Here is a 24224-nt window from a genome sequence, read left to right as displayed (position 1 = left end):
CTTTTAGAGCTTTTTTGCTGAAAACAAATGAACTATAAGAGCGGTAAGACAGCAGCAGAACGATAAAGCTGTGGACTGTAAAACCAAAAGAAAGAGCTGAAAGATGCTAAAAAAAACAGGAAGCTCCCTAGAAGTGAAGGAAACTACAGAGTTGGGTGATAATTCAAACTGTCAGTCTGACCTTTAGTTATTATAAATATTTTTATTACAGTCACTTTTAAATAGATGAACAATGTAATTGTGGAGTCAAAATTGTCATCATTTGAAATGAGCTATAGCGAATGTAAAGTATGCTAAAGATAAATTATGTGTGGGGGGAAAAAAGGTTAATTAAAATAGTAAATAACTAAAGACAATAACCTACTTATAGAAGGCCACTGAGCAATCACTGCATTAGTCCTTTTACTTGGAAATTAGTTTTGGCCTGATGGTCCCACTCATTATAACTCTATTGTTGCTTGGTAACAAGGGAGTGATTGGGGGCATGCATGTGTATGTGTGTCTTTAAAGAGTTATCAGTGCCCTGTGTTATCACCTCTGACACCTTATTAAGGACAGTGTTGTTTTAATTATACACTGATATCAGCGAGTGGAGATAATTTTGAGTGGCATTCATTATGTGTTCTATTAGCATTTGAAGACAGACAAATGAGTTCCACTTAATGAAAGTGGGCTGCTCAGGTTCAGATACGGAGAACGGAGGAAGGATGCATAATAAATAGCAGAGGAGGATGACTGCAACACGGAGAGAGAGGGGAAGTGAAAGTCAGATGGTTCCTGCTGTAAAATCCTACCTGGAGATAACGTTTATACAATTAAACATCTCAGATTCGTCAACTTAAAGGACACAGCGGTGAATTTAGAGGTCACAGCAGAAATGTTGACGTCTTACAGCAGGAAAAGTGACTGAATTCAAATTAAGCCGCTTCTGTTTCAGGGTCTAGGCTCAGTGACATTGTCATGGCAAACTGACAGCCATCATTTTGCTTCTCCTGCTATGACAAGTCAAAACTGCTGTTAAGCAGATTTCAAAGCCCCTGCACACAGCCACATGTTTGCTGATTAAACATCTGCTTAGGTTGAAGATGGAGAGGCACGTTACTATCACATACACGCCATCATACCTAGTTCTCAGGACTGTTGCCTCTCGGGGAAATACTGAACTTGGGAAGACTGTCTTCCACTACTTTACATCTTTAGAAATGTAATTTATATTGATTTCATAAATTTGTCAAATACATTTTTGAATTACAGATAAATCTAAAACTTCAGTGTCTCATCCCACTTGCTAGTTTTACACTTTTACCTTCAGATCTATGTAGTAGTGGTATGTATGACTGTGATTGTCTCTGATGCTCTACGTGCTTTTGTTATGTCTGATTATGTTCTTTGCATGTTTTGTGTGTTGTTCTTTCTGCTGTACTCAGGTCTCTCTTGTCAAAGAGATCTTGATCTGAATGAGACCTGATTAATTAAAGCTTCTATATGTAATAATGAGACAAAGGTCTAAAGGTGTAAAGGTGCAGTGGGAGCAGGTTTCATCAGGCCTGCACTTTAGCAGTCGTACATATTTCACCTTTCATTTTTAGGTAGACAGAGCCATATATCCTCTAATTCATCGTGTTCATCGTCTGTACTGTGAGAGTTTAATGCTCATCCAAGTCATGAAAATGCTCCAGCTGCGACTCAACCCTAACATTGTCTATAGAGAAAATGAATTGGATTTTTGCTTCTAGAACCAGATGCTCCCAAAAATACCTTCTCCCACTTTGCTGCTCCATTAGTACATGAAGTCTGGTGTCCTTATGTAATTTTCAACACAGCTGCACCTATCTCGAACCAGAGCAGAGGTCTAATCAGCCAGAAGAAGTGAAAACACCTGTGTAGGTGTAGGTGTGCAGGATTTTAAATTAAAATAAAATAGAAGATTATACTGAAGGTTAACAATACCTGAACCAGCTTGTTCTAATTCAGGGACACTACTCTGACAGGACTTATATCCAAGGATGCACTGGGATACCCTCAGGAGCTTTTTGCTGAGCCACCACGGCGTGCAGCTCATTAATGTATTACAAAAACACAAAAAATGGAGCTAACAGAGCCCAGAAAATTCTTTGGTTTCCTTCCAGTCCTGAAAACAACCAGCCAGACCAGCTCCAGGATACAGTGCACTGCTGCTCTTTAACGCTGAGAGAATGTCAATGTGGTGAAAGTGACCAGGAGTTTAAGATACACTATAGGCTGAATATGAGTCAAGAAGCCAGGTGTGACCGTGCTGAGGGGAGTAGTCCACCATAAAATCTCTCTGCTTTCTTCCTCCATTACCCTAGCGAGAACTCATCCAAGTATTGAGCCAGTTTTCACACGGCTGGCATTAACCCTGTGTCTATCTGCGTTTTCAATAAAAGTTGGATTGAAACTTCCCCTGTATTTCAAATGTGGCACAGTTTAATTGAAGTCTCACATGAAAAAAGTCAGTATGCAGATGCTCTTCCGGAGAGAGTGCTGTGTGTGTTTCTGGCTTTGGCTTTCTCTCTGATTTGCACAGCAGCGAGGGGCTCATCAAGTCATCATCTGATTGCATTGTGTATTTCGATAGAAAGATGACATCTTTTTGAATGATGCCTCTCATTAGCTGTGCCTCCAACCTGGGCCGTTCCTCCACATGAGGAAGATGACTGCAGTATTTTTTTTGTTTTATTTTCTGTGCTTGTATGCTGCCCTGACATTGTCTTCGGGAAATGAAGACGCACACTGACAAGTCTGTAGAAAAAAACGGCACCTGTATCAGGATGTGTGCTCAGGATTACACTGAATATCTGACTAAATGAGCTGTTAGCCTCCTGCTATCCCCCTTTTTGGGTCACCATGGCAACCTCAGCCTCTTAAGAGGTGGCACAAACCTGACCCTCAACTTTTACACTCCTCACTTGCTGGAAGCTCAGTGGGATTTCTTAAACTACCCACTTCCCTGTAAAAATGAAAGGATTTTTTTAGCCACCATTTTTACTGATAAGAAAAGAATTGAAATCCATAATAGCCATTCCACAGAGAAAAATCATAGAAATAATTTACAAGAGTGAATTGTTCACAGATGCAAATCAATTTCATATCCATTTGTCACTGACTGGTGTGCCTCTGTTTATAATTGCTCCCCTCTATCATTTACTGGTCGTGTGAAACACTGTTTGAAATGCTTTTCCTCATTTTCAGCAGCTTCCAATTATTTCTGAATGTTTTGTGAATGGGCCCAGATAGTTCTGTCATTTCATTTTGCAGTCAGTACAGTCACTTCCACAAACATCAATACTGTATTTTCTTTTTCTTTTTTTATACTTCCCTCTCTTGTTAGTGTGAATTGAAGATTGGGGCAGTTTCAAGCTTTAACCCAACAATCGTTTTGTTTGACTTTCTGGGTGATTTGACAGTGCAGATTGTCAGCCTGAATGCATGGATGCATGGCTTCCTGTGTGTATGAAACTTGTTGAGCTACTACTACTAAGTTCAACTGAATTTTTAAATTTTAAATTTATATTTTTTCAGTTTCGTGATGGCATCCTGTAGTTTTGCATTAATTCTTCAGAATACTATTAGCTATTTACTTCCATAGACGGAAAACTTATTTCCGTACAGCAAATCAAATATTCAACGTTAGCATTGAATTATTGGTAGAGCTCCGTATCTTGCTGAACAAACGGCCAAACAAACATTCATGGTGGAAAACATTTAATTACTGTTAATGTCAGGAGACTGTCAGTCTGTTAAAAAAAAAAAGAAAACCTACCGGTCGTGTGTGCTCAGCTTATTACGATCCATAGTTTCGTTTTATCGTTAGGTGACCTCTCGCAGCCGTAGTGATTATAAAATTCCCATGTGCAACCGTTTTCTAAACCTAACAAAGTTTTCAAGTTTTTGGGCCTAATTCTAACCAAACCGTGACCGTTCCACAACCTTAAGCATATTTTTATTATTGTTACCATGACGACGAAGGTTCAGGTTGGTGACCTTTTTGAATGTCAGTTTGTAGGCGAAATACATACTCAACTCATCTTTAAAGTCTGTTTCACTGATAAGCTGAAAAATGTTTTTTTTGAAAACACTTCTGACAAAGCATAAATCTCCCCTTTGTGTCGCTTGTCAAAGTTTGCTTACGAGCGTGGAGTGAGCCGCCTTGTGGCCTTGAGGGGAAAAACATCAACTACGACTGTGGTTCTCACCAACAGCTGAGCACCAATGGATGATTTCCACCCTCCTGCCTCAGGAGACACCAATGAGCTCATTATAACCTGCTACACCGAAATGAGAAAACATAGATGCTACACTAGAAAACTTACATAGACAAGCAACACAAAGGTGAGCTGTATGCTTCATGCGGGGTGTTTTCAAGCAGTAGATTTTGGTTTTAAAAGAGAAAATAATTTACAATAAATGTTTCTGATATTTTTCTTTAAAATTTCCTTATATTATTAAAAAAAACATGTATTATTTTTGACTAAATCGATGGCTTAATGTGATTTCAGCTGGACTTTGTGTAGAGTGAAGAGTGTATGTGTCGTACACTGTGTGTTTGATGTGCTGCTTGTGTCTTTGCCTGCTGTCCTTCTCTCTCTGACTGGACACAGCAGGGTGGCTGAGTCCACTGCTCTGAGTGTTTATTTCTCTGAGTCCTCACAGTAAACACACCAACCTCCCTGCCACTCCTTCACCCTCACACCAACACAGTAACATCCATCCAGCCACCCAGAGAAACACACGCAGCGTGAGGCAAATAAAGAAGGATTGATTCTTTGAAACTCTGAGCACAACACCAAAAAGGATGGCTGAACAATGGCTCATTCCTCTTGAAAGTCCTACAGCAAAACACATTTTCTCATTCTTTCTCCACAATAGAATTAGCAAAGAAAAATTATAGCTGGCCAGAGTGTGTCGAAGTGTAGTCCACTGATGTATTTTTAAAATGAGGGAACATTCATCCACAGGCTTTCAAAACTTATCCTCTGATGGAGTTTGACCGCTGCCTGAGTTCTGTTTCTGATGATGATGATGATGATGATGATGATGATGATGATGATGATGATGATGATGATGTCTTTAATAAAACTCCCCGTGGTTTTGCTGTTTAGTTGATGGAGGACTCTTAAGAGACATGGCATATAGTTATATGCTGTTTAATGATTGCTGTAACTGCAGTTAAGTATTAAGAATGGTAGAGTTAATTAAATTTTCATTATTTAATTAAACCCAAAGGTTGTAAAATTAGTTTGAGCAAAATGTGCCACATATATATTATACTTGATTCATCCGACCAACAGGATATTTTCTTTGACGTGTTGACCTTTGTGTGTGTGTGTGTGTGTGTGTGTGTGTGTGTGTGTGTGTGTGTGTGTGTGTGTGTGTGTGTGTGTGTGTGTGTGTGCGTGTTTCTGTCTGTTATCTTGCCTCCCAGCTTGAATCTCCCCTTGTTGTCGCTTTGAGATTGGGCAGGTAGTGACGGCGTGAACGCTGTGAGTTTAGGAGTCAGAGTTGCTTACACGCACTATCTGTGAAATGAATTAATCTCTTGGTATTCAGCAACAGCATGTGACAGGCTGGGAAATCTAAAGCCTCAGCGGATTTCTCTCAGCAGAGTGTGAAATTTGTCACACGGAGGAGGTTCACTCCAGGGGAAGAGCTGCAGGGCCTTTTTTCCTTCCTGACAGTTTTCCCGCCCTCTAAACTGCACCAAAAGTGACAGGAGTCCCTGTAATGAATGCATTCATTAACTGAGGTTGGTCCCACCTTTGCCTGGTGGTATTTTGGGAATAGCAAAATGAAAGACAGTTGATGAAAAAAAAGGGGGTTTGTTAGCTGCACAGAAGCGGAAAGGTGCTCTTCTCCAGCAGGAAAGTGTCCTCCAGCAGCGTCTCTATCTGTCTTTTGATATTTTCTTATTAATGAGGGCAATGGCTTCCTCCCTCTGCTCTGCTGAGATGCAGACCCTGGTGATCAAATTGGCCAGTAAACAAAAGCTCGGGGCTGGCTGCAATGAGTCTTCCTGCTGTCCAGTTTCCAGCCCGGAGCAGATCTACTATACGAGCTGTTCCCAGCTCATCCCCCAGAAGAGCTGAACTGCTTTATTACAGCCACTCAGATGTTGAATCATGGTGCTATTCCTAAAATAAATCTATGAGTACTCTATTGTACAACAAGACTGTGTGTGTGCGTTTTACGAGGGGTGTCCAGAAGGGAATGGAGATGCATGTATGTCACGCATCATCCATCAGCATATCCCCGTTGTGCATCTGTTTATGTATGTGTACTGTTAGCTTCTGACGTTTTACCATATGTCTATACTTACTCACAGTCTTCATATCACCATGGAACATACTGTGCTTGACTTATTTATGTGGCTTTTTTCCTAGGAAGCTGCCTGACTGTTGCACGGCCTCCACAGCGTTTCCTCATGCAAGGTGTCCATTTTGTCAGGCTTTCACAGAACACATTAGCAACACCGTGGCATCGCTACACGTTAGCAACACTGTGAGAAAAGTGGCTGTGGACTAAATAAATCAGATTTGATTTAAGACGACGGTATCGATTTAAGTCAGTGTAAATTATGAGAAAGGCGAGGATGAACGTATAAAGTGAAACATGCAATTTCGAGAGCCTTCTGGGGCCATTACTGAGTTCAAGTCAGGTGTCAGGTGAAATGCTCGGTGACAGCCTTTTGGCTTCCCTAAATTAATTTTCCTCCATCCTGCTGGAGGGTGATTACAGCTCATTGTTATACATAGCATATTATTAGACATACACTGAGGAGACTGCTATACAAATTTAAACATTCTCTTGAACACACATACAGAGACACACAGGCATACATACACACACACACACAAACTATTCTTACCAATAAACACCAAGCCATTTTAAGTTAGAGGTATATCACCAGGTTTTACAGCCAATCATACGTAATTAACAGCTAACCTTTTGTCCTGGTCTTTACAGCCAGACTTGCAATCATCTGACTCTGGAGACTAATTTAAACTCCACTGAAATGACCAGTCATTATTATGCTCCACTCAGGTAAAATCCATACAGTCCCACTCTGGGCTGTAGTAATAATCAGTATAGTTAGTTTGCTCAGACTGCTGCAATATAACAACATATATTACAACCTTTATTTGTCGTTACTTCATTAACACTCTGCCCACCGACTTTAATGAGTTTTTAAAAACCTGGAGATCCATATCACTGAGGACCTCACATATACTACACCCACGACACCCATGACACCCTGGCTGAGGTGGAGCACCAGAGCACACCTGTACTGTGCAGCCCCTCCACGCTGTAAGAGTTGGCCCTTGTGCTCGCTGCCTGCCCTGTCTCTCCCCTCCTAAAGCTGACATCCACTCTGCACCACCTTCTTTTGCTTTTGCACCTTCAACTCCTCCACAGCGCACACGTCACACGTCCATGCACTGCTGTCAAGGCTGACATTGCTGATTTCCCAGGAAGAAGGCAACAAAAATTGTTATGGATACCAGCCACCTTAACAACAGCCTCCTCTCTCAGCTGTTGTCAGGGTTTCATCACTGCAGCCTGAAGGAAAGCTCAGGGAAGCTGAAGAGAAATTTCTTTCCTCAGGCTGTCAGACTCCATAGCATGGACCATCCTTAGAGACAGCGACAATATTCATTAATTTCTTATTTCAGCCCCTCAGCGAGCAGTCACTGTTTTAACACTACTTACTGTAAATCCTGCATCTCCTCCATCTCATGTCCACATGACATGTCCGTTATGGCCTCGGTTGTGTGCATTGCATGCTGCTCGTGTTCACACTTTATATTCTCACATATCATATATACACATATCATTAAGTAATTAACTTGTGATGTCACTTTATTCTCTACTCTATTTTTAAACAATTTTAATCTATCGCTTTTGTTGCTCAGACTGAAATGGATTTAGCCCTTTTCTAGTCTTACTGACCACTTAAAGCTACAATACATGCCACATTCACCCATCCACTCACATTCATACATCACACTCATACACTGATGGGACAGCCAATGTGGGGTACTTCAACATGTGGCCCGGAGGAGCCGGGGATCCAACCACTGACCTTCTAATTAGCGGACGATCCGCTCTACCTCCTGAGCCACAGCCGCTCCTGATTTACTCATCTACTGTACTAACTTACAATTTTCAGCTACTTTCAGTATCTTGGCATGAAAAAAACTAAATATGATGAGCTCATAAAATACAGTTTTTGTATTGTATGTTCTAAACCTTTCTGGCCAGTGACCTCTTACTAAAGAGAGGTGTCTGGTTCGGGCCCTTGTCACATTTCTTGTTAGTAGCTCCAACAAAGACACATATCCGCTCTAAACTTCTTACATGGTTGTATTTAAATAACTATTTAAGCCTTAAAGAGATCAAAGTATCCAATAATTTACAACAAACCAAAGATTTGAGAAAAGCCCAAATAAATTAGTGTATATTTGTAGTAGTAGAAGTAAAAATGTTTTCTTCTCTCCTCTCCTGTTGGAGGGCACATAATTGCTCTTGCACAATCTTGAATCATAGTGATGTAGCATTTCCCTTCACATTACTTGTAGACTGATGTATCAAATAAATATAGATAGACTGTATATTATAAAAAAAAAACACAGTTACACTTGACACATGAAGATTTAATCCTAGTTAACCCTGCTGTCTGCCACTTAAGATGCCCTCCGCTGTAGTAAGGCCTCTGCCCTTCTGACTGGCCCCGGGGCTGTTTATCCCTCGATGTTTACTCAGCTGTATGTGACAAGAGGGCAGCGCACACCGGAGTTTCAGCACAGCTTGCTGATGCTGTGATGGCCTGTCTGTCTGTCTGCCTGCCTTTTCTCTCACAGTGGAGAGCGAGTGTGGGCCCTGCACATGGCTGGCGCAAGTGGGCAGGCAGGAGATTTGTAGGCGACAGCGATGACTGAGACATGCAGGGAAAAGGCAGGCAGAGGAGGTTTTAACATCCCATATAGATCTGTTGGATATCAAATTTTTACAGAGGAGAATGAGAGGGAAGAACCGGGGCGGGGTGACACTGCTGAGATTAATATCACATGTCAGAATTTGCAAGCAGTGCAAGTATGCCTACTTTTAAGCTGCCATATACCTATTTAATTTAATATAATCACATAATAAAATTGAACAGTATAACTGCATCATATAACTGGCTGATAGTGAATGTCCTGGTCCTTCAAGTAGCCATTTACCATCTCACTGTGTTCTACTTTGGGGCAGAAGAACAGGGTGTCTGCTAACTGCAAGAGCCTCTATAGAAAATTGAACAACTCTAAATGAACGTGAACCAGCAATTCTAAGACATTTATGTCACCCATCCAAATTCATACAACTATTTCCATTATTCACCAGGAAGATTCTGCACCAAAGTATCATTTTTATTTCAAGTAGCCTTTCAGCAAAAATCTCCTTCTCTCCTCATTTCGGTTGATAGCAGACGAAGGTGGGAGGGATTACAGGGTACCTTCCCCCAGGGCACGATTTCCTCTCACTATGTGATGCCACTGCAAGTCCATCCACCATGGAGAGCAGGGATTGCATTAAACCAACAATTATTTGTCCTCAGAGACTGACAGTTACCCGCAGGCTCTTCTGCCCTTGACTTGATCAGTTATTATGTTGTTTTGTTGTGAATCTCCTCCATTTTCCTCAGAAAAGATTTAATTCTCCACGGATTTGGATCCCATTGTGCCACACTGATCTACAGTATATGATATAAAACTTTTGAATGCGGTGTACCGAGTTTAGGGTTGCAACTGATGATTACTTTCATCGTTGGTTCACCTGATCATTATTTTCTAAATTGAATGATTAATTATTTGGTCAATAAAATGCTACAAAATAATGAAGATTTTCCCAAAGTACAAAGTGATATCTTTAAATGTATAGTTTTGTGCAACAAACTGTCTAAAACCAAAAGATACTCACATCACTGTCATAGAAGATGAAAAGCAAACACATTTTTTGCTTAAAAAATATCTAGAATAATTAACCGAATAATTCTCTGTTGATCAAATAAGTATGAACTAAAATTAGAGAATGTTTGACTTAATAAGTAATATAAATTATAAATTGATTATCAAAATAGTTGTTGTTCATTTACTGCCAATTTATTAACAATTAATGACTAATCTTTGCAGCTCTAGCACTGATGCAGAATGAGTTCTTTTACTACCTGTTGTTTTGCTGATTATACTTGTACTTTTAGTATTTTAAATGCAGGACTTCTACTTATCTTTTCATTGTGGTATTGGTACTTTTGCTTCTTCTTCCCCAAGTGGACAGCAATATAATGTGCAGGTTATAAAGAGCCTCTTCACCTCTTCTCACCTGCTGGATGTTGTATTATAACACCTGCCTGATTTAACCCGCATCTCAAATTCAATCTGTCATGCTGTGATAGCACAGCAGCACAGATAGTCAGCACAGTTCTAATTTTTAGATAGAGGCAGCACTCTGAGGCATATATAAGTTAAGTGAATACACACTTCCATTTTTCTTAATATGATATGCTCCCCGCTGTCCTCCGCTCTCCTCAGGTGCCCCTTAGCCGGCGCTATGATGCTATCATCTCTGAAGTCGATAGGTACTGAGAGCCTGGACAGTGTCTGGGAATAGGATGAGAGAGGAGGACTGTCTCTACTGGCCAGTGAAATATTCATCAAATGAAGCAGCGGCGGGTGGGGAAGTGCAGCAGGAGATGGAGAGGAGTCTACGGGGGAAAGAACATCATAGTTCAGGAGACATGGGGGAACGAGGGAAGAGCAACGCGGACCAGGGAGGAAGGAAATGTAGGAGGGAAAGAAATATTTTATTGTTTGGGAGCTGGTGGTTAAAATCCCAACTATGATAGATAACAATTCCCCTCTCAACACTGGAGGAGGTTCTGTGATATTTCATCCATAAAGGTAGGGTAGGAGTGAGCTGATGATGGTTTCTTAGACATATTGAATTCTGACATTTTAACTGATTTTCCTCGAGCATTGGAAAAGCTTGGCTAACAGCTCCTGTCCCCTGTTTTCTCCTCTGTTGTCAATAACGTAAGGAGGACCTGCCGTCCAAACCGATTAGGTGATCATTACGCAGCCCTGCCCTACAGCTTGCACTGCCCCAAGGTGTCATCCAACAGTCAATGCACTGGACATGATGGTCTTGATTTGCATGATCAATTCTCACTCATTATTCTGCGTTTGACCTCCAGAAAAAACGACACTGGTTCCGCCTATTTACAGTTTTGCAGAATGCTGGTCAAATGTAGTTTACCCCTGAAAACAGTCCTCAGCAAATTCACTATTTACTCCTGTCTGAGTAAAGTTTGCTCAAAACTACAGAGAAATGGTTTAGCCTTTAAATGGGAACCAGTGGGCTTGAGGCCGGACTAATACATCTTCTCATGGGGTTTGTCAACAATTACAGACATGTAATAATTCCAGCCTTTTCCTTTTAAGATAAAAGATCTAAATAAATTAGCAAGAAGACACTGTAAGACTTCTTTGGCACAGCGGTGCTTTAAGTTAATGCTAATGTTAGCAGCATGCTCACCACTGACAAGGCTAAAATGCTGATGTATAGCAGGTGTAATGTTTGTGCGACTATGTTCACCATTATGCTGCATTTACGTCATATGGATGTTACCGTTATTACCAGAGTCCCACTTGTACACAGCGTTTGGTGCAACGTCCAAGTTGTAATTATGACTGGTGTTTAATGATTAAGACAGAATCTCCACTAAAGTGTGAGAAGCATCAGCACAAAACTGATGGTGGCCATCTTGAATTGTCAGGTGATGTGAATGCTTGCAGGTTGTAAACATGGGAATCAAGAGAACAAGGGAATTACCTTCCCTCCCACATGATGTGAACGCTGCATTACTGTGTTAACATTTGCCAATTAGCACTAAACACAAAATAGCTGCTGAAGCTGATGGGAAGGTCATTACTTTGCATGTATTTGGTCATCAAAGTTTTGGACAAATCACAATTTTGACCTGATGATTGTACTAAACGAAAAGTTTACCAAAGTTAGATTTCACCCTGAAGGAGTTGTTAATGTGTGAACCAAGTTTCATCACAATCTGTCCAGTTGTTGTTGAGATACAGTATTTAATTTTAAACCAGCACCGCCTCCAGAGGAAGCCTGAATATCTACACAAACTTTCAAGCCAATTCATCTCATAGTCGTTGGGATATTTCAGTGTGGACCAAAGTGGTATTTTCTTAGTGCATGATGGTCTTTGGTCTCTTCTCTCTAATTAAGAGAGAGTTTCTGTATGAAGCCTTTTGGTTATCCATACTCCCCGAGGAGCACTGCGGTTCTTCTCTACCTATTCTTGTTTGCCTCTCATCTTGACTTCTTTATTTAAAAACAGTGACTCAAGGTCTGATTCCACGTTCTGTGTATCATTATTACACAGAAACACACCCACACACACAGACCATGCCTCTGGCTTTCAATCCCCTGCCTGTAGTTTATTTTCTCTTTGGAGTGGATCTGTGTTCACTATAGACTGGTTATTAGTGTGGTGAGTCGGCTTTTCATTCAGAAGCAAACAGAGGAGGGGGATGGTTGGGCTCTGATGCTTTTATTCTTTAATTACTTTAATCTTTGTGCTGCAAAAATGAGTGATCAGACTCAAGATCACCCATCTCCAAGAGTGTGAACTGTAATCAGTCACCTTTACAGGACGTACCCCTCTATGCTGGCTCTGTTGGCATATAGATTTGTTGATTTCTTTTGTTTTTAACACACACAGTATCTGAAGAATAATGCAGATGGGTTTTTAGCCATTCTTCAAAATGGCTTTAGAGTCAGTCAGTCTGTCTGTCAGTCGGTCAGTCTACCCCTTTGGTCCAGACTGACATTTAAAGACTGTTGGATGGATTGGCATGAAACTTTGTACTTAATCAAAGGTGGGTGTGAGTGTGATACAGCTCTGTGGAGGACTGTTCAACTCCACCCACACCTCCTTCACTTACATTGGTAGATGTAGGAGGATATGGGTTAAATGAATAAATTAGACCTCACCAACATTATTCAGAATTATAAGCAAGATTTTTGTCAGTGAAAATCCAAACACGCAACTTCAATCATGATACTGCTCTGTTGGTTTGGTCATATGTATGACAAAAAAGAGAGATGTTTTGATATAAAAAAGATATTTAAAAATTATTATTTATCACATATTAACACAGGACACAGGATTAAAACTTGGACTTTTAAATCTAGCACCACCATCATCAGGTCAAAATTGTAATTTGTCCAATATTTTTACAACAAAATGCCTGCAAAACTAAAGTTACTCTCATCAGCCTTAATTACAACTTAGCATGCTAACATGCTAATCTAAGATGGTATGGTAAACACTACACCTGCTTAATATCAGCATTTAAGTATTGTAATTGTGAGCATGTTGCCTCACAGAGCTGGTAGCAGCAGCGGTGGAAGAACTACTCAGATCCTTCACTAAAGTAAAAGTATCAATACAACAATGTGAAAAAGTAAAAGTCCTGCATTTAAAATTCTACTCAGGTAAAAGTTTATTTATTAGTATTTATTATCAGCAAAATTTACATTAAGTATCAAAAGAAAAAGTACCCACTTTGCAGAGAATTGGCTCTGTGACTGATATATGTGTTGTAATGAATTACCAAACTAGTCGGCCCTCTCCAAAGGGACACCAGATAAATCTGAGGGGTTGAGAGATGATTAATAGAAAAAGGAAAGAAGAAAACAGTTCTGCTACACAAATCTGTTTTCAGATTGTGAACTTTTCTCTAATCTTTGATTTTTGCTGAAGTATTTAATGAGCTGTTAATGAAAATGAGATTTTTAGGAGGGAAAAGTCTCTTTGTTGAACTGCTAACACCTCCCAAACATCTGAAGCATGAAGGAGACACACTGATACATTATAATGGGTCATAAGACAAAAGGGTTGAAAACCACTGGTTTAGCTTTCAAATAAATGTAGTGATGTAAAGATGTAGTGGAGTAAAGCACCATAAAACTGCTCTCAAGTACAGCTCTTGTAATTATTGTATGTATTTAGTTACTTTCCACCACTGGCTGCGAGCACAGCTGCAGACTCTCCCTCTCTTATTAATATTAATCTTTTTATTTATTTCATAAAGTTTATTCATGTATGAAGGCAACCAGTACAGTGTGAAAATTTCCAGGTCAGCTGAAATCCTGGTTGGATCACAGTCCTGAATAACCCAAAATGCACCACAGGATGCAACAAATGTGAATGTATTTTAGTGGTGGTCACCGTGGGCTTCCGTCTGCTGACTGGTGCATTGAAATAGCATTTTTCCCAGTGATAGCTGTTTAAGCGCACACCATAATAACAGTGAAAGTGTTTGCACTTTACAGAGATGGCTTTAAAGTCTATGAAAACATCCCCATAAAACAACAGAGCACTAATGGATTGAACTTACCATGCGGAGACATCTTTTAGCAGCTCACAAATTGCAAGACTGTATTAAGACCTCACTAAATGGATGGCAAAGTGCATGGATTTGTGATTTAGATATTCTTTCAAAATCTGATGTTGCTCTAAAAACAGATATGTATAATTATGTGCATAATGATTAATTACAGCAGAGCTCTGCTGAGTGCTTTTCAATACATGGGAAATTGTGTGTGAGTGACAGCTTTATTGATCACAGAGCTTTGAAGATTATAGCCTGTGTAAACTGCAGTTGGTGAGTAATGTATTAAATTCTGTTGGAAAAGGGGGATTGATTTGTTTTATTGGAGCAGCTCTAAATAGTGGCAAAGGAGTGTGAAAAATAGAAACGTGTCACAACGCACAACTAAACTGAACTTTGACTCTCAGAAGTCAGTATTTCTCTCTGTCGTAGTTCTAACACTTCCTTCATGGTCCATATGATTTCTGATGCAGGAAACCTTTTTCATATGTGTGAAATAATTTATTCATCCATCATAACAAGCAGAGCAAGCAGCCACAGTATGCATGCTGTGCAGAGTGTGCATAATACATGTTTGATGTTTTTTTTATTCTCACCACCTCTGTCACAACATCACCTACTCAACAAGAGGCAGAGAACAAGTGTTACCTGACATCAACTCACATCAGCGTATTGATCAGATGCTGGTGAACATCATCGTGCACCCATCAAGCACATGAATTTAAACTTCATGTAAGGATTGATTTATTTATGAAGTACAGTAAGTGCAGCCGCTGTATGAGCTAACACATTTATGCTTTCATTTGTGGAGAGAAGTCAGAGCCTCTCTGGCAGCTGGGTTTTCTCTTACAGATGTTCTATCAGCCTCCAGGGTTCACAGAGTCTGTGATCAATATGTTTAAATGAATGTGCAGTCAAGGCCACCTGCAAGAGGCTGATAACATTAGATTAGGTACAGAATAGGAACACTGTGTAGTTTGACCAAGGCTTTATTTATGTGTCTTTCTATTTAGCTTTGTTAGTGTTAATTGATTAAGACAGTAAAGTGTGAGAAGCAGCAACACAAGAACGACTGAAAGCTGCTATCCTGAGTTGTCAGATGACGTGACAGTCAAGTTGGACACATGGGAATCTTGAATTATTACCACCGTCTGACCATATTTCATTGATTTTTTTTAAACCCTGACTCCTTTCTCACCTCCAGACAGCAAATCAAGTTACAGAAATGGTCAGATACAAGCCCCCTCCTACTTCTGACGTCAGAAAGGTGTGGGAGGAGGGGGTTTCTGAAACTATTCAACCACCTGCCAAGCAGTTCTGATGACATACACTGGCACCTACAGCACAGCGTCACAGAGCTGCTGAGATAGCTGTAGAGTCTTCACTTTGTCCACTTGAAACTTCATTTGTCAAAGAACATTTGCATATTATTCCTCCTATTATTTGTGGCTTGCCGTGCCTTTCGTTTGCCTTTCTTGACGGCACAGAATGTTTTTTTCCCATTCAGATTGATGTCTGCCTCTGCAACCAGCAGCCCTTTGCTGACTTCACATGATAGATAGATGGCTGCAATGTTTAAACTGCCCTTGGCAGGACCCAAACTCTTTCTCAACAATTACTTGGTTGGTTTGTTCTTTCTAATCATAGATATGTCATTCTGTGCCATAACACTGAACAATAGCTTGCTCCAAGCGTTAGGAGCTAAAGTCTCTGTCTCTCGCTCTCTCTCTCTCTGTCAGTCTGTCTCTTTCACTTTGCATCCCTGCTCTCCATTGCTCCTTGCTCTCCCACTCTCTCACTCACTCTCCCTGCCTGGGTTGACTCATACAACACTAAATGCTCTAATGCAAGATTAACCCTTTGCTGAAGAAAGCTCCATACTGATAACGTCTATTTACGATCATGGCTGTTTAAACATGTCATATGGGCTTTTGATGATATCTCGTACAGATTCAATCTCACATCTGTGTCTTGGCTTTCCCCTAAAAGATAAGGCTACTAGCTGGGATGCTTGGTCTCCATGGTAACATCAGGTCCATTATAAATGCCATAAAGAGCATGCGAGGGAATGTGAAATCACCACTCTGCCAGTCTCCATCACCTCACTGGGTTGATTGTGTAACCCACAAACCCACAGGAATGCCTCCTTTCTCTCTTCTCTATTTGTCTTCTTCCACTTCCCTTGTCTCTCCTCTCTCTCTTCCTGTCTTACATGCTCCTTTTCTCTCATACTCTTTCTGTCATATATACACATGTTCACACACAGACACACACACAAATGTTCGAAACTGAGGCAAACACTGACCCCCAGTGGAAATACCACTGTTTAGATCTCTAACATAATGAGAAAGCTCAGTTTTGCAGGGGTATGCACTGTGGTAGGTGCTGTACTTAAGTACAATTCTAAGGTACTTGTATTTTACTAGTACTACTAGTATTTGTATTTGATGGTATTTTATACTTCACTACATTTCAGACAGAAAAAATGTACTTTTTACTCCACTACATTCAGCTGAAGATTGACATTTTAAATCAAAAACATTATCTTACAAATGTATAAAAGACACTTTATTACTGATCAGAGATTAAAACCTGTTGTTCCAGACTTTTCTGGCTAGTAACTCATTACAAAACAAAGGATCTTTTGCCATGTTTTCAGATGTCTAATAATGTTAAAGATATTTTTCCCCTCCTGTAAATCTCTTTTTGAGGCTCAGAGGAAAAAATATCCACTATTTCACTAACACAGCAATGATTAGAGAAATGTCCAAATTATTAAAATAGATTTGTGTATCAGAACTTCAAGTTAATGCTAATGCTAAATAATTCTTCCTGTTTATGTGATGACCCAACCACTAGCTCAACCTCGAGCACCTTCAACAATAAAATGTTGCTTACACAGTGATGCATCAGTATTAAATATCTAATAATGTGAGATACTTTATATAATATTATATCAGTCACAGGGAGCCATTTTTCTGCAGAATAAGTACTTTTATTGAACTTCTATTTGAAGTTCAGGACTGACTTATATTGGAGTATTTTTACTTTGTGTTATCGGTACTTTTACTTGCAATTAACAAAATCTCTCTCATGTGTTGCAGGTCTTCACTCGCTATGGGAAGTGTTATACCTTTAACGCAGGTGGTGATGGACGCCCTCCCCTCATCACCACCAAGGGAGGTATGGGTAATGGACTTGAGCTTATGCTGGATATTCAGCAGGATGAATATCTGCCAGTCTGGGGAGAAACAGGTGAGGGGAATATCATTTACTCCACACAGTGATTGGCAGATCTGATTATCTGTCACACCAAGTGTGTGTGTGGGCAGGTGTGTCCTTGGTTTGTGTGCTGGTGTGTGTGGGTGTTAATACCTCAGAGAGTTAAACTCAGACAGAAAATTCTGGAAAGTGTCCAGATTCATTAGAGAAATAAGTTTTCCCAGTGTGTTACACTGATCTCACACTCTTTGTCCTCCTGTAGATGAGACATCGTTTGAAGCTGGGGTCAAAGTTCAGATCCACAGTCAGGACGAGCCGTCTTTCATCGACCAGCTCGGGTTCGGAGTGGCACCTGGGTTCCAGACATTTGTTTCCTGCCAAGAACAAAGGGTACAAACATTTGCATCTGGCATTTGTTTAAAGATTTTTCTGGTTGATTACAACTTGGTTCTTATTTTTGTACTTACCTCCATCAATTTCATCAATTATACACACCAAGGTAATCACAACAGAACAATTACTACAAAGTCCAGCCGGGCAAGAAGCATGAGTTGCCAGGTGATCAGAAAAGGGCTGTGACTAATGCTCATTTTGTCTAACCAACTGTCCAAAACCCAAGCACATTCATTTTATGGTCAATTATGGCACCAAAAAGCAGCAAGTCCTCGAATTTTAGGAGCTGCAACAAGAAAATGTTTGACATGTTTGCTTAAAAAAACAGAAATGTTTAACTGGTTATCAAAATAGACAAAAAAATAGATCAAAATAGTGATAATTATCCCTCTTTGCACAACATTTGCTAATAAGACAACTGTGTGTGTACAAGAGCTGAAACAAACTGACATTAGAATAATCAGCAACTTTTTTGAAAATCAATTGTTTTAACCAGTTTTTCAAGTAAAACTGTAAAAAAAAATGTGAGGATTTACTGATTGTCTCTGTTTTATTTTCTCTTTTATAATAAGTAATGTGATCAATTATGTGTTGTTGTTGCAGCTGATATATCTTCCCCCACCCTGGGGAGACTGTAAGGTGACGCCCATGGACTCAGACTTCTTTGATAGTTACAGCATCACAGCCTGCCGCATTGACTGTGAAACACGCTACCTGGTGGACAACTGCAACTGCCGCATGGTGCACATGCCTGGTAGGAGACCACTCTTACTGTGTGTTGAGTCAGAGTTACATCAATGATGCTGCAGAGAAAAATGACTGTAGTCACCTCAAAAAGAAGGAGAGCAGAAAAAAAATGAACTGATGTGAGTGTGTGTTTCTTTGGTTGCAGGCGATGCACCGTACTGCACCCCCGAGCTGTACAAAGAATGTGCTGACCCAGCTCTTGGTGAGAAGAAGTCTTCGTCCATGTCCACACACACACACACACACACACACACACACACACACTGACTTACCCTAACCATAACCTAACCACTAACCCAAAAATCAGCTTTTGCCAAATTGTGGACAAGTGTTTTGTCCTCAATTGAGGACAAGGCCGTCCAAAATGAACTGGTCTTTAGTCTGTAATTTGTCCCCAAAGGCTGCCTTTGACACAGACACAGACACACGCGTCATCCCATGACATCTTCATGGCCGCACTGAACTGTTCCAAAGGTCAAGCTGAGATCTGGTTTTCTTTTCTCTAGATTTCCTGGTGGAGAGAGACAATGATTTCTGTGTTTGTGAGACACCGTGCAACATGACCAGATACAGCAAAGAGCTGTCCTTTGTCAAGATCCCCAGCAAGGCTTCTGCTAAATATCTCGCAAAGAAATACAACAAATCTGAGCAGTATATTAAGTACGTATCAACTATACTGTTTCATTTGCTTTTCTGTAAAACACAAACAATGTTTAGGTAATAATTAATTTCCCATTATTTCTTCATCTGTGTGTGTGTGTGTGTGTGTGTGTGTGTGTGTGTGTGTGTGTGTGTGTGTGTGTGTGTGTATTTATATGTTCTTACAACTATACAGTGGATTACAAACCATTTATTAAACATATATACTGCTTATTAATGCTAAATAGGGGGACTCAAATTAAAGTATTGCCCGAAACTGAATATGAATGTTTCGACTGGCTTGTTTTGTCTCCACAGGGAGAACATCCTGGTTTTAGACATCTTTTTTGAGGCTCTCAACTATGAGACTATTGAACAAAAGAAGGCTTATGAAGTGGCTGGACTTTTAGGTACAGTTTTATTGACTTCAATTTTATACTGTAGATGGGTTATCTTTCTGATTTATAGCAAATGATATAGCAAATGTCTCATGATATTACATTTTCTTTTTATTCCAGGCGATATTGGTGGTCAGATGGGACTTTTTATTGGGGCAAGCATACTCACTATTCTGGAGCTATTTGACTACCTTTATGAGGTGAGACTTCTTTGGGAAATCGTTTAGATTGATGAATAATCTTGCTCCGCCTGTAATTATTTACTTGATACAGAGTTGAAGCTACCATTGAGAACACTGAGGTAATGTCATCTGTAATTTTCTCTGGGATTTTTAACAGTCTGGGGGGAGTTACATTTCATTTTATAGGCAGTAGTATTTCCCCACCACGATTTTATTCCTGGCAGTGTAGAGGGCTTTGAAACAGCAGTTAGACCTTCATGTTAGGAAATAAAATGTAATTGAATGGCTGTTTGAAGAGTTAAGTGAATAGATAAAAAATCCTCATTTCAAACTGCTTTTGAGAGATTTGACCTCAGCATTTCTGAAATTCTTGATACAAAGTGATGAATGTTGTCTCTCTTTTCCTTGGATCCTTGTTGCGCCAAAACAGGCAGGTTGTTAATCATGTTGAACTGCTCTGTTATCCTCTCAGGTGATAAAGTACAAGCTATGTCGCTGCTCCGATAAGAAGCACAAGCACAACAACAACAACGACCAGGGAACAGTCCTGAGCTTAGATGATGTCAAGTGTCACGTCAGTAACTTTCACTAGGCGTCTGCAGCTGTGAGGAAGAGGCACTCTCTTGTCTCTGAGCGGTTTCATGAACTTTGTTCATTGCAGTTTGCTGGAGCAGACTTCTGGAGCAACAGAGAAAGTGTCTGAACTGTGCCTGGGGAGGGTTTGTGAGCAATGAGGTGAAAACAATAATGTGGCTAAAGTAAAGAGACGGCCACGCAGACGTTTTGAATTGATCATCTTGTGATCAATTCAAAACTGTTAGAATAACTGCATGGTCATCTGTAAACAGCTTTTAAAGACATAGTAACAGATACAGTAAATGGGGGCATGAACTGTTTATGTTCATGTCATGTGTTCAGTTAATCAGCATTAGAAATCCCAGCTGTGTAGTGGTCTTTGTCATCCGTCAGTTTTTCTTTGCAAAATAATTAATGTGATGGATTTTTTTTTTTTTACAAAATGTCATTTGGTTTGTTTACAAATGTGCATGACAGCATTGTATATGTTTTTCACTTTCAACATAACGATTTATTTTACAGATTCATAAATTCCACTTTATTTCAAAATAATCTCTAAGAGTTTTCCTGGAAATAGCTAAATAATTTGATACTAAGGTGAGTTCAAATTAATTTCTTCGTTATTTCTAAATGTTAAGCTAGCACAACCTTGATATTGTTATACAGAGGACAGCAGGTGAGCTGAGCATGCAAAATGTGAAATGTCTTTACAAACAAACATGTAATTCATTGTAAACTGAGGAAAAAGTTTCTTATAGTAAATTAATGAGTAGTAAATATTCACTGGGGTTTAAATTGAGGAGGTCAATTATGAACTAAACACAACAAACTGACTAAAATGAAAAAAAAAAAAAAAACTAAAATTTTCCTGTAACTAAACACCATGGTTCTTTCCAGCAAGCTTTCAAGAAATTATTATAGTGGATCTGTAAAACAAAGAGTTTTCAATTCAGTATAATTTTTACAAGACTTTTCCATTTTCACCAAATTTCCATTTTTATATTCATGTCATTCAGCATCATCTCAAGACAGTCTTCCCTTGTTAAACCCTGTGCATTTTGCCAATAAACTGTACTACCTCATCTTGCAGGGTGACAGCGCTATGAAGACTTTACGAGCCAAACAAATTAATAACAAAGGGTAATTTTCATGTATAGAAATGTAAGTAGAACAGGTTTTTTAAAAAAAAAAAAGTGTAATTCTAGCAAAACTACGCAACATTGGCCGAGCAGCAGTCACAGTCATGTCATAGTAGAAAAAGTTCAGGTGTTAGTAATAAAATTAATGTTGGTTGAATTCCAATTAGCTGCTTCATTTTCAGGTCCTGGTATTGTTTATGCTTACTCTGATAGGACAGAGCTATAGTTCATGTTATTAGTTACACCTGTGCTTTTCCTGCGATGATAAGTCTAAATGTTTGCTGTGAAAAATGCCAAAATTATGAGACAACTACAAGATAATGGTAAATGCTAATGTCCATTTTGAAGCAATACTTAACTTAAGTTGGCTAACATTAGCTAACATTAGCCTATATAAGCTACCAAAAGGCTAAGGCTGTAGCATCAAGATCCCTGAATGTATTGAACTGAACTAAGAACAGTCTGACATTTTGGGAAATACACAAATGAGAGATCAATGCCATTTTCATGTCTGTCAGTTAAGTATAAGGCTACAGCTAGCAGCAGCTAGCTTAGCATAAAGACTGGAAACAGGGTGGAACTTGCTAGCCCATATCTCAAATGTTAACAAAACCTTTATAGCACCACCTCTAAAGCTAATTAAAATACTACTTAAAATACTATTATAATTTTTTTGTACTTGGTACTTTGTACCAAGTTGTACAAACAACAATTTGCTGTTATGCGGCTGATTTCTTCCTGTAGTTTTTACACTCAGGTTTTACTGGGATTAAACAAATGAGACAAAACATTTGAATTTGTGCCAAGCTGTTTCTAGGCTTTGTGCTAAAATAATCTGCTGCTATATATGTAGCTTTACTGCACAGATATGAGAATATCAGTCTTCCGTTGAACCTAATTTGAGGAACATGCAGGAATTGAGTTAAACCAGCTATATACCATGACATAGAGATGGATCCACAGCAACAAAATTTAATGTACACAAACCAGATTATGAATAAATATTTCAGTTCTTCGCCATGTCAACCTGGTGCTACATACTGTATAATTTGCCTTCAAGTTCCCTGACAATCACTGTATAGTTTAGAACTCAAAAGAATTAAAAATATAAAGAAATATTTCCTGGCAAGAACAAGGGAATGTCATACATTTTTACATATAGGCTACTGATGTATGTAGATGCTGTTCAAAACATCTAAGGGACTTTACATTCAGGTGAGTTAACCTGGAAAGGTAAAATTAATGAGAATTAATATGTTGAATGTGTTTTTCCATCTTCTAGGGCTCTAACTTGCATGTAGCACTGTACAGTAGGCATCTTAAATGTGGTCCATCGATGAACTGATAATCTGCACGTCCAACTGCAGTTTGTGTCCTTCATCTGTCTGTGTGTTTGGTTGTATATTGTGAGCATGTATTTATTTGTGTGTGTGTGTGTGTGTGTGTGTGTGTGTGTGTGTGTGTGTGTGTGTGTGTGTGTGTGTGTGTGTGTGTGTGTGTGTGTGTGTGTGTGTTGTCAACGTTACCCAACATCTGGGCCAAATTCAGAAGCTGATAAAAGAAAAATTGAGATGAGATCCTGCCCTCATGTCTGTTATCAGTCAGACCAACAAACCATCTTCAAGCATTCTTTTGGAGTTAACTGCTTTCATTCCCATGGAGCCCTGTGGTATTGTCAGCAGGAAATGGGAACTGTATATCATGTAGCTGCGTAGTGTTGTTCAAGCACAATCATACCATCAGTTGTAATTTAATGTATATATTGCAATGACTATGGATAATAATCTTAGTGTATTAGCATAGTCTTATCTGTCTAATGTTGTACTTGTTATATTTATTTAATATAGACTAGGTGTGTAACTCAATTCAGTTTTTGTGTACATATGATTGTAGATGGTTTATTTCTTAAAAGTATATTTATCAAAGACAATATTCAATATTAAGCTATTTCTTTTTTTCTTTGTACTGCTACAGTCACAGCTAATTATACTGTATTCATCAGTAAATGAAATTGAACAGCAGGATTGTTGTTTTCTAGCATCCACTGCATGAGGTCATGCATCTCAAAACAAGTCCTCTGGCCGCCATGCTTCCAGATTTTGTTATACATATGCCTCCATTTTTAATTTTCCATTTTTATTTGAGATATGAAAAGGATGATTATTTTAGTCTGGTGATGTGTAGTTAAATACTGATCTTGAACCAGTTGTAATATGAAAGATTAAATGCTAACTTTACGCAGCTTTTATTCACTTGAAAGTGTTCTGTGTCATCATTTATACTTATGCTGTGGAATAGAGAGATGACTCACAATCAAAACCCACACTTATAGGACAGTTTCCACTCTGAGCCATCTTTTGATGTGAAAGACAAATCAAATGAATCCACAGCAGAAATTGTTTCCTTTTTCACCGTATACCATTATTATACATATCCGCTTGTTTACCATTTAGC

The 24224-nt window shown here is 39.3% G+C and overlaps 1 protein-coding gene across 1 annotated transcript in view; it reads left to right on the top strand.

Moving 5' to 3' along the window:
• LOC130174236 (acid-sensing ion channel 1-like) overlaps positions 1–24022 on the top strand; it is a 45960-nt gene extending 21938 nt beyond the window's left edge. Inside the window, exons 3-10 of the mRNA XM_056383892.1 lie at positions 17579–17729; positions 17959–18086; positions 18693–18843; positions 18982–19038; positions 19343–19496; positions 19794–19885; positions 19994–20073; positions 20528–24022. Of these exons, the coding sequence (XP_056239867.1) occupies positions 17579–17729; positions 17959–18086; positions 18693–18843; positions 18982–19038; positions 19343–19496; positions 19794–19885; positions 19994–20073; positions 20528–20647 (933 nt within the window). The 3' untranslated portion in view covers positions 20648–24022. The remainder of the gene's footprint in view (positions 1–17578; positions 17730–17958; positions 18087–18692; positions 18844–18981; positions 19039–19342; positions 19497–19793; positions 19886–19993; positions 20074–20527) is intronic.
• The last annotated feature ends 202 nt before the right edge of the window (positions 24023–24224 follow it).

Source organism: Seriola aureovittata, chromosome 9, assembly GCF_021018895.1.
Source record: "Seriola aureovittata isolate HTS-2021-v1 ecotype China chromosome 9, ASM2101889v1, whole genome shotgun sequence".
In the NCBI taxonomy this organism is placed as follows: Eukaryota; Metazoa; Chordata; class Actinopteri; order Carangiformes; family Carangidae; genus Seriola; species Seriola aureovittata.
The sequence above is the reverse complement of the archived record's forward strand: the minus strand, read 5'-3'. Positions and strand labels throughout refer to the sequence as shown.